The sequence below is a fragment of the Scleropages formosus genome, chromosome 21 (genome assembly GCF_900964775.1).
Source record: "Scleropages formosus chromosome 21, fSclFor1.1, whole genome shotgun sequence".
In the NCBI taxonomy this organism is placed as follows: Eukaryota; Metazoa; Chordata; class Actinopteri; order Osteoglossiformes; family Osteoglossidae; genus Scleropages; species Scleropages formosus.
In genome coordinates, this window is record NC_041826.1 from 2,260,885 (window position 1) to 2,278,910 (window position 18,026).

The 18,026-nt window shown below is 46.2% G+C and overlaps 1 protein-coding gene across 2 annotated transcripts in view; it reads right to left on the minus strand.

The window, feature by feature from the left end:
• The window catches only part of LOC108924278 (activin receptor type-2A-like), a 52,660-nt gene that overhangs the window by 14,226 nt on the left and 20,408 nt on the right, over nucleotides 1–18,026 (minus strand). For both annotated transcript variants that reach the window (XM_018735536.2, XM_018735535.2), the window contains exons 2-4: nucleotides 9,908–10,115; nucleotides 8,721–8,827; nucleotides 2,999–3,153 (exon numbers count right to left, since the gene is read on the minus strand). In XM_018735536.2, the coding sequence (XP_018591052.1) occupies nucleotides 2,999–3,153; nucleotides 8,721–8,827; nucleotides 9,908–10,115 (470 nt within the window). The remainder of the gene's footprint in view (nucleotides 1–2,998; nucleotides 3,154–8,720; nucleotides 8,828–9,907; nucleotides 10,116–18,026) is intronic.

Consider the following 18,026-nt stretch of genomic DNA (forward strand, 5'->3'; position numbering starts at 1 on the left):
GAGTGCCGTTAGAAGTGGGATAGAGCCAAGCGCACTTTGGCAGGACATTCAAACCCCCCGCACAGTTGTCCTGACTACAACCATTTTTTTTTTTCCAATCCATTTCTGAGGTCAGTCAACCACAGAAAATTATTTACTAACTTTCCATTAGATAAATATTAGTAATACTAACCTTCCAAAGACATTTGACCTCGAAAAACTAATTTCGCTCATATTTTATTTAGCACATTTATTTTGTGGTGCAAAATCTCAACATATCTATGCATCATCTTGTAATACCTGAGAAAAGACAAAAATTAAAAGTGGTGAAAAATAAAAGGTAGGGTGTGGCGGCGCAGTGGGTTTGGCCGGAACCCCTGCTGTGTGGCAGGTCTAGGATTCGAGTCCTGCTTGGGGTGCCTTGCGATGGGCTGGTGTTCCATCCAGGGTGTCCCCCCCCCCCCCCTTTAGCCCTGCGGCCCGTGTTACGTGGATAGGTTTTGGCTCGCTGCGACCCTGCTTGGGACAAGCGGTTGTTGACGTTGGTTGGAAAAATAAAAGTTACTTTAAACAATCTGATAAACACTAAATACTTTGATAAACAATCTTACATAAACTGGTTTAGTAATTCAAAAAGGTTTGGAAACATTTAGAACAAAATTCAGTTCCCTGATATATGCACATTTTTATGAAACAGCCACGTTGTGACCCTTGACCATTGGGTAGTCCACCCCAGTACAGCCTCTTCCGTCTTCTCTTCCTTCAGCTGGACATGGCTTGGCAATGGGCCTTGAGGGGGTGCTTTCTATGCTCTAAAAGATCTCTGTGTTACCACCAATTTTGTGGCATGTTTCTCCCAAATATCTACAGAAAGGAACAAAATATCATTCGCCCAGCTGTGAAAAAGCACACGGGCCTGATGTAAGAATCAAGTGAATTTTCCTCCTCTGTGTTGGTGTTCAGTTTTGGCACAGCTGACAACGGAGTCCAGCAGCCAGAGCCAGGAGGTATGGACGCTGGACGATTCCGGAACAGTGACCTGGAAGAGGACTCTGTGAGCGACTGGAGTTATTGCTGTTGGAAGACCTCTGGCTACAGTGACAAAATCCTAGATATCTCACTGAGAACAAGGCCCTCATATATGACAAGCAGCCCCTGAGAGTCACCTCAACTCTACAGCTGGCAATCACTGTAGGTAATTCCAAAATGAGTCCTGGCTCATTAACCTGTGACCTCCGCAAAGGATCCTTAAATGGCTGTGAGGTGAATCCTAATTAAAGAGCAGTCGCTGGGCACCTCTCTTCACGTGGGTGGGATTGTGGGTAGGGGATCAGATACACCCCAGGAAGAGTGAGCTCTCTTTAATTAACTGCAGGCATTACTCTACCACTTGTCACGGGAGGGGGCTCTTTGTGTGGAGAAATACGTCTTCAGCCCAAGCATTATTATGTCCGTTATACTTAAAAGAAACTGTGCAGATGGCATAGGGGAAGAGAAATGCTCCAAAGACAGTTTGACACCTATAGTGAGATTTGCTTGATACGAACAGTATGTGGCAGGAAGGAAGGCAAAGGTTTCCTGGCATCTGAAATAACCACAGGTATCAAGAGCAGTTACGGCTCTGATCCCACAACCACAAAGCTTCTACTTCAAGTTCCAGCGGTGACCATACCATCATACTTGCATTTATTCAGTAAAGGTACACATTCACCGGCCACTTCAGCAGGTACATCTGATCACTACCACGTGGTGGTGGAAGTGTAATGCAGTGAAGAATGTTTTCTTGGCACACACTAGACATGGGCCTCGACATGGCCTTTTTTTAGTTCCACCTGAGAACTATGTACCAAAACAAAGATGCTGACCAGATGTATCCCTTCATGGCCAGTCCAGTCTTCCTCAGATTGACACTTCCAGCCGGATAATATACCATTTCATGATGCATACATCATCTCAGGATGGTCCTACCAACAAGGTAGTGCCTTCACCTTACTCCAGTGGCACCTCTAAAAACAACAGAACATCTCTCGGATGAGGTGGAACGTGATGTTAGTAGAATGAATGAGCTATTAAAAATCTGCAGAAACTGCATTAAACTGTCAAACCAGCAAGTACCAAGAACCTTGTGGAATGCGCCCATCACCTTGCCGCTGGATTCATACTCTTCTGGAGGCAAAAGAGGGACCCACCCAGTGCTATGAAGGTGTACCTAATAAACAAAGTTGTCTTTGCGTGTATATCTGATATAAAAATGTAAAAGTCATTTTAGGACTGAGCGATGTGATGAGGGATTTCGGATAGCGTGTCTGTTGAAGACCTAAATAAAATGTAAGAGTGTAATAAACACAGGAACACTGACTTACAAAACACAAATGTTAAAGCTGTCTGATAAATGCAGTAAACTGAACTGATTGTGTCTTGAGCAGGAAAAAAAAAAAAAAAAAAACACGGCAGAGATGAGTTCACAGCTTCACAGGCCGCATCGCTCCCGTGAACCGGCACCCCACCACGGGGCTTTCGTTCATCCTCACAGTACGCTTTCTTCCTTGCTTTCTGGTGCCGCTCCAAATTCAATTGCTTTTGGCAATCCCCGTTGCAGCTCATCGACCAAAGCGCTCGGAACGACAGTGTTTCTCGAACCCGAGCCTTGTCTCCTGCCAAGGGACAGTCCTGGACTTGGCCCAGCTGCGCAGTCGAGGACACATAACCGCACAGTTCTCACACGTAACAAAATGTACCATTAGCATGCTAATTCCCCAGGAAAGTTGTGTCTTTGACTAAACATTCCTGGAACTTGGTCAGAAACAACAACATAAAGTCTTAACTAATATGTTAACGTTACATAAATATCTTCGTGGTATCTTCAAGTGAGAGTGAGTTCGAAAATTCCCCAAGAAAGTCATTACAAAAGCAGTAAAAAATAAAAAAAAAATAAAGAACCCATAAAAATAACACAGCAGCAAACTCCAACCCCCCATGGCTTCCCAGGTCCACACTGGCACTAGGGGGCGCCACTTACCTGTGTGGGCACCAGGACAGGAGGGTACGCCAGTTTATGGTGGCGGTAAATCCAGAAGGAGAAGATCACGATGGCAGCAAGGCCCATGATGGGCACCAAGGAGTACAGGAGCGTGCTGAAGAAAGGAGGCTTCATGGGATATGGGTTTGAGGTGGCTGGAGGGAGCGGAACAGAGCGAAAGGTGAAAAGAGTGGGACAGGAACAAAGGAAAAGGGACAGAGAGAGGGAAAGAAACCATGTCATCCAATATACAGCCTTTCCAGTCTTTGTATACAGTGGGACACAATGTAATGTGTTGGGTAGAGAGGCACAGAGCTTCAAACATTAAAAGTACTATTAACATGTCAACAGCATGTAGTGTAGCAGTTAGCACTGTTTCTCCTGGACTCAGAAATCACAGGTTTGAATCCCACATCCTACCGTAGGACTCTTCATCAATGCAATTAACCCAAACAGCTCCAGTAAAAATTACTCTGCTATATGAACAGGTGAATCACTGTGAATTGCTTTGTGGGATTAGCTAAATGTATGTACTTTTCCTGAAGTATCCACACACATTTACATTTATTCGTTTAGCAGACGCTTTTCTCCAAAGTGCCGTACATCTCAGCGAAAGTACAATTTGTGCATTACATTAAGAGACATGGCTGCAGACATGTGATTCCTAAGTAAACCGAGTTTGTTACTTTCCATTTGATGCACCGATGTTTAGAGTAGGTGCATAAAACGCAAGATAAATGAACCCTAATAACTTTCCTACAATGTTTTTTTTTTTTTTAAGGTACACAAACACACACACAAACACACACACACACACAAACACTTTCTGAACCGCTTGTCCCATACGGGGTCGCGGGGAACCGGAGTCTAACCCGGCAACTCAGGGCGTAAGGCTGGAGGGGGAGGGAACACACCCAGGACGGGACGCCAATCCGTTGCAAGGCACCCCAAGTGGGACCCGAACCCCAGACCCACCGCAGAGCAGGACCCGGTCCAACCCACTGCGCCACCTCACCCCCGGTACACAAACACACACACACACACATTTTCAGAACCGCTTGTCCCATATGGGGTCACGGGTAACCGGAGCCTAACCCGGCAACACAGGGCGTAAGGCCGGAGGGGGAGGGGACACACCCAGGACGGGACGCCAGTCCGTCGCAAGGCACCCCAAGCGGGACTCGAACCCCAGACACACCGGAGAGCAGGACTGTGGTTCAACCCACTGCGCCACCGCACCCCCTCGGTGGTACACAAACATTTACATACAATAAAGGAGTAGCAGCTGTGTGAAGGCTTATCTGGAGATGATCATGAAGTTAGGGTGCATGAACATTTACACCATACATGAGCTGGAGAGATCTTGGGCGAAGTGAGTTCGGAAACACACACACTGTCCGAAGCCGCTTGTCTCAAGTGGGGTCGTGGCGAACCAGAGCCTAACCCGGTAGCACAGGGCGCAAGGCTGGAGGGGGAGGGAACACATTCCGGATGGGACGCCAGCCTGTCGCAAGGCACCCCAAGCAGGGCTTGAATCCCAAACCCGCCAGGGAACAGGACCCAGTCGAGCCCGCTGCGCCACCGCACCCCCCTCAAGTATAGTGTTTATGTATTTACTGTTTATTATTTTGTTTCTATTATACATTTTTTCCACAAATCTACCCCCCCCACAATGCAATGAAAAATGTATTCACGGGTTCAAAAATTTAAAGTGCTTTAAAAGCTGCTCAATCCAGGTGTGATGGAAATAAAATACCCTTCACTCATATGGAAATGTAAACAGAACATAATGAAGTAATGGGAAGGAAAATGTGCTTTGAAAGTGAGACGGCTAGTAGCGTAGTGCAGTGTAGTGGTAAGAGCCAGAGCCTTTGATCCAAAGGTCCCAGCTTGAAATCTCACCTCCTGTCCCCTTGACAAAGGTACTTACCCTAAATTATTCTAGTAAGACTACCTAGCTGTATAAATGGTCAAATAATTCTAAGTTGCTTTGGAGAAAAGTATCAGCTAAATGAATTAATGTGAGAGAAAGACATCAAATCATATTTAAACATACGAAGAATGCCTTTATCATAACAACACCCACGAGCCGTGAACACAAAGGATTTGCACTGTTACTGCGATCCTTATCAAGCCTTCCTTACATAAGGAGGTTAAAGCACTTTCTGCGAGGTGGCTGCCAGTTCTTGTGCCGCTAAATGTCAGCCTCGGCTTCCCAGCACTGGCATTCAGAGATGGGCGTCTGCGTGCTCATCTCACCGCTTGCCACAGCACTCCCATGTGCGCACTTAATTGATCGATTTATAATTTTAATTTTTTTCCCCCTATTCCCTCCGGGGTGACAAAAGCAACGTGTCATTTATCTTAGGGTCCAGCACCAAACGTCAAATGTGTGGCCTTTCTCTTTCGAGATCACCCCCGCTCAGACACACACACACACACACACACACACACACACACACACAGCAGCAGCACCAATAATTTCCTTATATCGCTAAGCAAAGATAAAGCACCACAGAAGAGTGCACACATAAGCAAAGCGCAAAGTTAATTGAAATTCGGCGTCTCTGTTGGACTAAGCAGTGAAACAGCAAAAGGGAAGAACTCGATCTGGCCATCACGCCCCCTGAGGAGCACTCCATGAGCTGTGGTGTGAAACAGAGGCCTCTTCATGTGCTATTAGACCCAAACAGGGCATGCTCTCCCGCCCCCAACTCAGCTGACCCCAGCAGGCTCCGTGCTGCTCTCCTTCTCTGCCAGCATGACACTGGAGACCCTGAAACCCTGACGGCCCACCCTGGGGTAACATAGGGTCAAGGATTACAGCACTGGTCATCTCCTGACACAAATCCCTGGCAGGAAGGCGGGGTGCCAGTAACTCTGGCTCTGGGCACAGATCACGTGAGGCAAGTGCGTGTGCGTGTGTGCATGTGTGTAGCGGCCACGGGCAAAACACACACACACACACACACACACACACACACACACACACACACACACTGACCGAAACCACTTGACCCGATTGAGGTCGCGGCGAACCAGAGTCTAACCCAGCAACACAGGGACACACCCCGGACGGGATGTCAGTCTGTTGCCAGGCACCCCAAGCAGGACTCGAACCCCAGACCTGCCAGAGAGCAGGACCTGGCCAAGCCTGTTGTACCACCATGCCCCCTCACAGGCAAAACAGATCTCCAGAAACATTCCTGAAAGATACAAATGCACCGTCCTGACAGGCAGCAAGTCACTCCTATAGCCACAGTCTGGCAAACAGCATCTGTCCTTAAACAACAACGCATTTTAATTGTCCTGATTCCTGGCAAGGCACCTATTTTAGTGTGTTTCCTCCTGGTGCTCTGGTTTCCTCCCACAGTCCAAAGATGCATAGTTCAAGTGGATTGGTCACACTAAATTGCTTGCACTCAATGAATGGGTGAGTGTGCTTGTGTGTTTGTAAATACCCTCCGTCCAGGATGTAAGGAAGAAGCAGAACAGCCATTGGGTACAGAGCAGGGTAATCACACATACACACACACACACACCTACTGGCAACCTCACCACACACCCTACCGAAAAGTCCCACCTGAATGGGGCAGCTCATGTATAATTCACAGCACGCCCAAATGCCACGTGGCACAGGGGACACGACTCTTCGTGGCTCACAGTCGGAGAGAATAATTACTGATCTGTCTGAAGATGAGTCACTTGGGGCAACTTTCCACGCTTAAAATTTTCATGTTGCATCACCCAGTCGGAGGGCTGTGTCTTGCCGGAGGAGCCGCGCTCTCGCTGGAAGGGCCTCCGGCACCGCACTACGAGAAGGGAAGCATCTCCCGAAAAACGAACGGCGATGAAAGACATACACGATAAAAGCGAACGGTTTCAATCTGTCTGTTGTGCACATGTGAAAGGAGCAGGCGGGTCGTGTGCGGGGGTGGGGAAGGGTAGGGTTGGGGAAGCGTGACCAGAAGGGAGATGGCCACCTGCCTAGCCATGTGGCGATGGGCGGGGTCTGGTTTGTGGAGAGCCGACAAGGAAGCTACAAGCCACAGAATGTGTGGAGGGCAGCCACAGAATTACTGCTGGGGGGGTGGGCCAGTCACAAGATCATCAAGAGTATCTCAGGGTTAGCAGTCTTCCTATGATGCTCAGAGTTGAGACACACTGTCCTCCATGCAGAAAGGCAGCAACACATGGCATACAGCAGTCCCGTTCAGACACTTCGACATGGCAAGATGTTTGTAAGTTAGGATGTTTGTAAGTCAAAATTATTTTCTAACCACTTTCCAGAGTTTAACCACTATTGGGTTCGCACATGTGAATCGGCACAAAACACACAACGTAATGAGACCGAAGGGAACGTCCAGCACCCTCAATGGCGGCAGCTTGCCTCAAAATCGGACATGTGGCCGATTCGGCTCTTCATCCTGAAAATTTGTAAGTTTAAAGTTCTTACACTGAGGACTTCTGGTAATTTATGCTCTATTGCTTATTCCTGAATGCCTTGCAATTTTCTATTTACAATGGCTGACAAAGAAGTATGAATTTTTCAAATGGGCCAAGGCAATAAATCAGAGAAAACCTAATCAACCATTTTGGCAACATCCAAGCTATTATGCTAATAAGAACTGGCAACGGTCTCAGGGTGAGTATGTATACATAATGCATGCATTGTGCCTTAAAAGCAAGTCACGAGTCAACTCTTAATTTGTCTTTTCGTTCTGGGAGTATAAGGGTGTCGTCAGGAAGCATGCGTTCCGCTGACGCCAGTAACAAATACACTGCCAGCCAACTATACATGTAACATTAACAAAATCTCTATTTTGAGCGGACTAAAATGATACAACTGTAGGTTATGTTTGCACTATCAAGGAGAAGCAAGCCAGCAAAATTTTGCTAATCAAAAAGGCTCCATCTGTGCACTTGAGGTTGGCTCTTATGACCAACATACAGCTATAACCATAAGACATTTTACCCCTTGGAATGGGTTCCAGTCAAATTTGACTCTTTTACACACACACACACACACACACACACACACACACACATTTTCGGAACCGCTCGTCCCATACGGGGTCGCGGGGAACCGGAGCCTACCCGGCAACACAGGGCGTAAGGCCGGAGGGGGAGGGGACACACCCAGGATGGGACGCCAGTCCGTCGCAAGGCACCCCAAGTGGGACTCGAACCCTAGACCCACTGGAGAGCAGGACCCGGTCCAACCCACTGCACCACCGCGCCCCCATGACTCTTTTACAGCTTTTCTTAAATCATAAATATGGTTTCTTTCATCTGATTGTCAAACAGCTTCATGACACCTCCACAAGAGGCATCTGAATACATAAAATGAATGGTCACCAGATTCATTGAATTTTATGTTTTATTCACGTCTTTGGTGTGTGCAGTCAGATTTGGATGACCATAGGAAATTAATGAGTGCCATTACACTAAAGAGCAAAGAGCATAAAATGCCAAATTCATGAGTTCCCACATAACAAATTACCCAGCCGTATGAGTAAATTACTGTAAGTTACTGTACATATCTTAACACTGAGCTGCTTCTGGGAAAAGTGACAGTTAAATGTAAATATAATAATGGAGTGCCAATTTTAGACGTGAACATTGGAAAAAGTGAAGCTGTCTCCAACTCTACCCAAGGGTTAGGAGTTATTGTGAAGATCGCGGGTAAGCTTGGGCTGTGGGGAGGGGGGCTGCAGCTTACCTTGAACTGTTTCGGGGCTGTAGGAGAACTTCTCGTTGCACATGTTGCCCTCGCAGCAGCAGAAGAAGACGTCGGGGGGACCGTCCTTCCTCTCAACGCATTCGCTGCTGCAGGCGGTAACAAAGAACACAAGCGGCTTCAGCCCCGAGCTGCACTCTCCCTCAGGAACGGCCTTGTGGCTTTGCATCTTACCGCGCTGCCGACAGGCTTGACGTCTCTAAATAAGTGGCCATCTGGGTGTGTGTCTGACGCCCGTGTGTAAGATCAGGCCCTGGTGCCAAAGTGCAGCAAATGCAGAGATGTGCCGAGACCGGTGGGCCCACGGTATTTCAAAACTTGACAATAAGAGGCACGGCCAAGCAGCTCCATGCGCCTCTTTACGTTCTGAGCCCACAAGCCCCCGCATATTAATAACCATCTGTTGGTCTGAAGCAGGAAGCCCCAGGCAGCATGCATTACGGATCTCGAAAATGAATTGATCCGGTTGCTGCAGCGGCGAGTAAACACGTTTCACCAGCATGCCAAGACATGCGCCTCGCAGGAAGTGGAGCGCAGTTAACAATTTCTCTGCCTTTGCTCTAGAGATGCGCTCAGAGAACGCTTGTTTTTCTCCTTCCCGCCGCACTTGCTTTGCCTGAACACCGATAAGTGAACGGGTCATTCAGAGAGTCCGGTTTAAGATGTTCAGATGAAAAGGGTTTGTTCGAGTGTGAGTGGCGACCCATGGAGCATGATGGGTTCAAACCCCACTGCGGCCTCCATCACATGGCTGCGCACAAATGTGAAACAAGGGTCAAGTGCATCTAAACCACTGCGCATCACAGATGCACTATTCTGACCAAATTTCTGCTCTAGAGAAAAAATGTTTGTGGGGTGGGGGTGTTGAGATTGAGAGCGCTACAGACCTGTTGCAACAACAGGTACAGTTGTCTTCGGGCACTGTGTTGTATGCGTGCTGCCGTAGCCTTGTGCAATTCCTTCAGGATCAAGTTCTAATCTGCCTTTATCAACTCCATGGCTCAAATTTATGAGGACGCCATTGAAATATTTAAATTTAAAATTAAGCAGCAAGTGCATGAAAACAACAGCTTGGACCGAAACTATACAGACAGAAGCCAAATCCAGCACTCTGACGGCTAGGCCACTTGGCTGAGGACCATCAGGCCTGGAGGAAGTGGCTGACTTACCTGTCATAGCAGTTGACGTCGTCCAGCCAGCAGCCCTGCTTGACGATCTCGATGGAACCCGACACATTCTTCCAGGTGGCGAAGCAGTGCCGCCGCTTGTCCTTCTCCCCGAAGCAGGGCTCCACGCCGCTGCGGTTCGTGCGGTCCTTCTCCCAGTTCGAGTTGTAGTACACGCAGTCCTGAGTCTCCGAGCGGCCCAGGATCGCACCTGCGGGACCGAGGTCAGCATTTCTGTACTGCTATGCCTTTACCCCAGTAACATCCCAATGGATACAAGTGTCAGCTAAGTACTACATCCTAATGTTACTGGGTAAATGCATAGCAGTACAGAATCATCTAATTTCCTCACTCACTTACATAAAGCAGTGTGCTATATTTACTCAATATTTATAAGTAATTCATTAACTCACTAAAGGCTTTCACTGCAAAGGCACAAAACTTGGCTTGTCAACCATGGCACAGTGCTGCAATGGATATCACTGCTCTCTCAGTGCCTGGACAGTGTCGTTGAACGTGGGTTCGATCCCTGCTCAGTCTGGATAGAGTTTGCATGTTCCCCCTGTGTTTGTGTGGGTTTCTTCCAGCGCTCTGGTTTCCTCCCACAGTCCAAAGACATGTGATTCTGGTGACTCTAAATTACCTGTAGTGCATGTGTGTTGCTCTGCTGTAGACGAAAGGGAGTTTAGTGCAGTGTATCTAAAACTCTAAGTCACAATGGATAAAAGTGTCAGCTAAGTATCACATGCTAAGCGTCAGTGTGTGCAGCTTTAGAGAAAAGTGTCTGCCAAATTAGAGTATGTAAATATTAACCACTGCACCACCTGCTAAATTAAATTCACATTTCAAAATATATTTACATATGGTTAGCCACCTGGACAAAGACAGTGGACAGTTGTCAAAGATAATCAGGCTAAGTAAACAAGAGTATTATAAACAGGACCCCTTCTTGGTGTTGAACCTCTGGGTAAAAATTCCAGTTCTGGACTGTGATGCCACCTACTAAAGGGGTTGCTGCCTGACAGAAACAGTAAAGGGATTGCCGGGTTAAGAGCTCAGGGCACATGTCATCCACAAAACACACTGAAAATGTACCAAATGAAATACTGCTGACCCGTCAGCACTTTGACACGACTTGCATAACTTTCTTATATATAGATGTGTGTTATGAGTAACTGGCAAGGGAAAGTGCAGATGATAATTAAATAAGTGAACTCTCAGTCAAACCTTGTGTGTTCTCAAGGTCAGATCAAACACACACACACAGAAAAACACACAAGCTCTTGAGCCCACCCCCTTCCTCTCATACATGGTCAGGGTGGACGGTAGGTTGGACTGTCAGTCTCCAAAGCGATGCTCTAATTTTAGAGATGCCAGGAATTTTACAGCAGCACTTGCATTCCATGAGACTCAAATAAAGAACCTGGAGTTGAGATGAGTTTTCTGTCTTAACATGGCCACACCTCCAGCATACACTTAAACCATGTGCCAACCCACCAATCTTTAAGACCAACTCAAACATGACCACTCTCAGTCTTGGCAAGGATTCAGTGAAATGAACCCCCTATATACCTCAGAACTGCTGAATCCCTTCCAGCATTCAAGAAGTGTTAAAAAAAAAATCACTTCCAGATCCATTTTCCTCCCAAGCTCCTGACACCTTTGTGAATTAATCCTTTACAATATGCTATTCTCTACCTAGTTTCCTATTCATATGTTCTTCAGTAATTGTGTGTCTGTATGTTTGCTGTACGTTGCTTGGGAGAAAAGCATCCGCTAAATGAATACATGTAAAGGGGAACTGTAAAGAATCCAGTTAACCCAGACTTGTAATGTGAAGGTTGCTGACTTGAGCCCCACACCACTCTGTTGCTGTAGTACAATTGCTGTATAAATAAGTAAAATTCTAAAGATTGTCTTGAATAAAAGTAACAACAAAGCAAAGCAACAACCTGCCACACAGTTCTCATTCAGATTCAGCCCCCCCCACACACACACACACACACAGAGCCCTGGCTTAGAGCCCAGAAGCCACTCCACTGAGCTGAGGGTGTGTCAGACTAGAGCACGGCATGTACAGGACAAGGTCCAGCAGAAACCATTAACAGAAAGTATTTCCCATCATGCATAGCACATCGGTAAGAACCAGCAACTAATTGATGTGGGGAGGGTTATCAGCAGCAAGTTCATGTGAAAATCTGAGGGTGTGGGGTTGGGAGCAGGACAAGGGCCTGGGGGGAATGTTAAGGTAATCATAATAGCCATCATAACACCGCATGCGTACAGTCAATAGGGACACGGAGGGAACCTGAGAAGCTCAGTAGAGGTGCAAAAATGAATAATGGGGAGACTTTTCCTGCAACTGGTAGAGTGCAGAATACACTGGTGGAAAGGGTTTCCACAAGAGGGGCTGGAAAAGCCTAATTACAGATGTATACACATACATACACACCTTCTCTGGTGGCACAACATGGCTGGGCACCTGTACAAGGGCCAGATCCAACTGGGAGGCATGACTGTTATTACTGAATTAATTGCTCCGAGGTGGGGGGGGGGGGGGGGGGGAGGTCAGGAGACATTCAACTGAACAAAAGCAACTTTGACTGAAGAGGAGCCTAAAGGAACAACAATCACTAACAAGATGGAACCATATTTACACTGGTCTGGTTTCTATAACTTTAAAATGTGGTTGGAGAACTAAAGGGACAAATAATGGAGCATCATGACACATGAACAGGAGTCTGTCTGAGGGGTGACCCAGCAACGAAGATGCCGTGCAAAACTCAGACTCGGGGATTTCGACACCGGTTTCAGTGGTTCTGGTGTCCAACTGGGAGGAGGCACTGACCTGCATTACAGCTGAGCGGATTTACGGTCACATCCTGTACTGGGATGCTCCAGGTCTGCTGGGAATGCCACCAGCTTGCTGGCTCAGCTTCCTTGCACATGGCCATCCAGAATGCCCTAGGGTTATTGTCTTGCTGTCCTCGCTAGCTAACTCGGGAGGATAATTCCTGTAATTCCATGGATTTAAGGGTGTAGCAGATGGTTTTGAACCCACACACCAGTCTCACCAGCAGCATTCCACCAGAGCAGGACTCTGCCCCTGGCTTCCAGATGTACTAGGCATTGAAGAAATGTGGTGACCTCCCATGTCACTAAATTATTTACTTTCTGGACACTTCTACACAAAGCAACTTAGAAAGTGAAGCCTTGTATTTTATTTTTTTTTAATAAATCTATTTATACTGCTAATTATTACAGAAATGCAATTTAGGTTAAGAACCCTCCAAAACAGTTCAACAGCAAGACCCCTGCTGAGATTTGAACTTTTTGTCACAAGTCCAATTTCCCAACCGCCATTGCTGCTGCTGTCCTACATACAACATTTACCATTTATTTCACACGATGGATATGATAGGTGAACTGATCCATCATAACCACGACCAAGGGTTTTACTAACGGGCAAATTAACTGACTGACTGAGACACGACCAGTCCTTCAGCAGACAACTAACTGATCTGTACGGGACCCTCACCAAGGAGAGGCTGTTTTCTACCTCCATGGCCACTGCATGGCCACTTCCCTGAAGAAAGATCTACCCGATGACTGACACCTCATTTCCAGGCGTTCCTCCAGGCAAACAGTTGCATGCCTATTATGTCCTTTTTACTTTTGCTTAGCAACACAGCACCACTAAAGCTGCCCCTTGACAATCAAAGGTGTAGATGGTGGAAATCTGACCTTTTAAACCTACCCTTGAAACTCATATATCAAATGTGCTACACTTCACAACATGGACAGGGAATATGTCATAGTCAAGGGCGTGTGGAGCAAGCAAACAGCAATGATAATACCAGGGGGTGGTGTAATTTCCGGATTGGTTCCCGCACTTGGTTCAGTGAGGTTATCTGGCACCAGTTCAAATGCGAGTTATGACATATACTTGTTTAAGGTACACACCCTACATTTTCAAAGAAAACACATTTCCAATGGCAAAACTGGGAACGACTTTAACACTGAATGACATGAGCCACAAGCCAAAAACCTTGATTTGGAATCTCCAGAAATATTGTCACATCTCATCCTCTCGTCACTGTGGCAAAACACCTACTCCATTATTCTTCCAACTCACAGGATTCAACCTGATGGGAATATGCAGAACATCTCCAAAGCGTGAATGAAGAGTGGATCAAAAATACGTTATTGTTGGAAGTCATCTCCTCAAGGCTACAAGTACGTCTGTTTTGAACAATGGGGTCAAAGGGCCCTGAAACAGCTGCATGGAACTAGCTACCTATAAAACAAATAGGCTCTTTACAGAATTTTTTTGTCCCTTTTGGAAACATTAAGATATCTCAAAAACATCTCAAAATTATCCTGTGGAATACTAACTTGGCCACCCTACTGGTAAACGAAAAAAACCTTACGAATTACATGCTACACTCCATAGCACTTCACTGCTCAACAGCAGGGAAAAAATTCTGGGTATTTTGCTACTGATAGAGAATGGGATAGTGTTTTTTTTTTTTTTTTTTTTTTTTTTTAAGACAACCATTTCATGAGAAACATCAACTGTAATTTCAGCCTTGCTGAATGTAACTTCTTAGAGTATAGTGGTAAAACCGCACAGCTCTGGTCTGAATCATGTCCAGGCAAGACCCATCTTTAAAACAGACTTGCTTCAGTTCCCTGTGAATAGAAGAGCTCTGTTTCAATGCCGACAGCAAATCTCTCCTTTTAAAAAGTCGTCTCCTCGAATTAATGTAATCCAGAAACCGGAAATATTGCCGCACCATAAACATCTGGCTCAGAGTGCAGAACATAGCCTGGAGCTGCTGTTTGGCTAAAATCCTCAGCAATTCGTGTTGGTTTTGCGGTTAGTTAAAGCAACACCTTAAGAAGGTGGCTTTCTCAATAACAAAACATCCCTTGCTGGGCTCACCACAGTTACGTGTGGAGGCCCTCAGCTGGCACCGACAACTCGCACTAGAGATGACAGCCAGGTGTTGGGGTTACTAAACTGCCACAAGCAGCCATCTCAGTGCTGGGTGTCCATAATTAGGAAATACATGGACAACCATATCAATGATGACCTGTGTCTTGGTGGTCTGCCTCATTTTGCATGTACATACATGACAGGAAGGAGCATTCGCATTTAGGGAAACCCTTACATGAGGGACATCCCAAAACAGGTTGACCCCAAAGCAATACCTCCGCAGTAAGTATGAATACACCACTCATGAAGGTACACCAAACAATAAAGTATAAACATAAAAAAAAACGGACATCTGAAAACCATCGGAAAAACTTTTGTCTTGGTGCTGATTTCAAGATTATGTTAACTCAAGTGGACAAATCAGCACTCGATGGTTTTCCGTTACATATCCCACTTAAATTTTAGAAAATTCTAGTTCTGAACAGGGGGGTGCGGTGGCGCAGCGGGCTTGGCCTGTGCCTGCTCTCTGGTGGGTCTGGGGCTTGAGTCCCGCTTGGGGTGCTTTGCGTCGGACTGGCATCCCGTCCTGGGTGTGTCCCCTCCCCCCTCCAGCCTTATGCCCTGTGTTGCCAGGTTAGGCTGTGGCATGCCCCAACCCTGCTTGGGACCAGTGGTTTCAGTCAATGTGTGTGTGTGTGTGTGTGTAGTTCTGAAGATTAATCTTACAGGAAAGGAACCAGCTCTGTTGCAAACCTGTAAATGGATGGGAACAGTGAGAAGAGAAACCTGAGTGACAACAATCAGAAAGATGTTGCTGACCTGAAGCACAGGACTGGGCTGCTTAATAGGTGAGCTGCAGGGTATCACTGGTCACATTTCAGGGACACTGGTCTTAGATCTGTATTGCCAGGAGACCAGGGTTGTAAGGGTTGTGCAAGTTTACCAACAAATAAATTCTTCTGGCTAGTCCAAAATTAGACAAGGTTATCAGGATTGGCAGTTTAGCAAGGGATTACCCTACATCACACCTGTTTTTGGAACAAGAAATCTCATCAGAACTGGCTCATGCTGAAGATACAGATCTTGTTTCAATCTTTCTTCTTAGCTAAAAAGGACTATCAATAGCACTTACCAACAACAGTGGCTTGTGGGATGAAACTTTAACTTTACAAACTATACAATGTCTGCGATTGTAACAACGAACGTGATCCTGTGCAGTCCCCGAACAGAGTCACCGGGAGGCCTATTCAGAAGCATCGTCCCGTAACCCTATCTCCTCAAAGAGAAGCATGACAGCTTTTATTGGCGCAAACAGAGCATTAACCAGCATGTGATTGCCCAGTCTGAGTAAAAACGGGAGTTCGTCTCATTGCCAGCAAAGGCCTGTGGGACAACTGGGGGGCTCCTCTGAGTCTGAACTTGGCACCTTGACGGTCTCTGCCATTAACTCTGTAAGCTCACTTGTTGACCTGCTGCCAGACATGATGCAAAGAAGCAATGGATGTAAAACCAGGAGCCAAAGTGGCTTTGTGTTTCAAAGCATTTGATGGCATTAAGATGCAAAATGAACAGAACTTTAAGGAGCTGTGATTAGTGGACATGTTCATTAAATTTTTTCGAACAACAGCATTCAGAACCATTCCAAAAAAGAATAAGAAGTCACCCGCTTGTGACGCCATGTTCCACAATTCAAGCAAGCCTTCTCTACACAACATGACAAAACTGAGAACTGTGCCTAACAACAGAGACTGAACAAGCCAAGGCTCTTGACACCCACAACAGGGTTACGTGAGGTAAACTTGCCCCAAATAGACCTGAACTACTGTACTGCACTCCTCACATAGCCGCAGCATGACACAGTGCTCTTCTTTAGACACATGTTATTCACCACACCTAAAATTAAAGTAGCTATATTTATGCATTTAGCTTCTAAAAGCTTCTGCAAATGTGCCTTGTGGGCTCACAAAGAGGGCAGGGTGTCAGGTCCATCTTGTGCCATAAGTTCAAATCCGTGGAAGACCTGGACCGGTTCTCGTAAGAGCACCGTCCTTCCCATTTGCCTCGTTATGCAACAGAATTGAAGTTGCCAAACAAAACATCTCATTAACTTGTCCTGCTGAGCCTCAAAGTGTCTCATGCCTCTTGCATTTCAGTGGAATGGTCACTAGTACTTCATACCACCAATAACTTCTTAATCAGCCTCACAGTGGGGATGTTCTCAAAGTATCCTCACAATGCATTACCTCTTCAAGTGGCCAAATACATTCACCAATCACTTTATTAGGTATACTGTACATAATTGTTACAGATGGGTGGTTGTGGTGTAGTGGTGTGAAGAATGAGTTCTTGGCACACATTAGGTTTTACTACCAACTGAACATCATCTGAAGGCCACAAACGTTGCTGATCAGGTGCATCTCATCATGGACACTCCAGCCTTTCTCAAATTCATACTTCCAGCAGGATAATGTGCCATGCCACAATGCACATATCATCTCAGGATGGTCCCACAAACATGACAGTGCCTTTGCTTTACTCCAACGGCGTGAAGAGTACCGACACCTTCTCAAGCCTCTCCAGCATCTTTGGGATGCTACCAGAATGAATATTTTGCCACAAAATCTACATGAATTATGTGAAGCTGTGAAGCCAGCATGGATGAACAAGCCCGTGGAATGTGTCCAGCACCCTGTTGGTGAAATCACGCTGTTCTGAGGGTTCCACAGGGAGTAGCTACATATACCCAATAATGCGGCTAATGAGCCTACTTTGCCACTTCAAACTTAGCAGTAATAACTCATTCTTTGCAGGCAAATTTAATAAATGAAAAGAACTTTGTGTCTTCTTGAACGCTCTGATGGAAAATAAGTAACTGACAAGAGAAGTATTGCAGATAGAGTATGGATGCCCATCACTGAAATCATATCTATATTCCTGTTTTTCAGGGACCTAACGTACTGTAAGCAATGCATGTGTTGTAGGCCACGGAAAAGGTTTATGACTGAGCGGCTAGCACAATTTGATCCTTAGGTCTTTGTGTTAATGAGTCCACTAACAGGCATTCCAGCTTGACTCGCTCCTGCTATCACAACTACTTGGCTCTTGAGTGTCAACACCCTGTGGGCAGTGCTATCTCTTACATATTAACTGGAAAACTAACAAAATGATGAAAAGGAGGTGAAA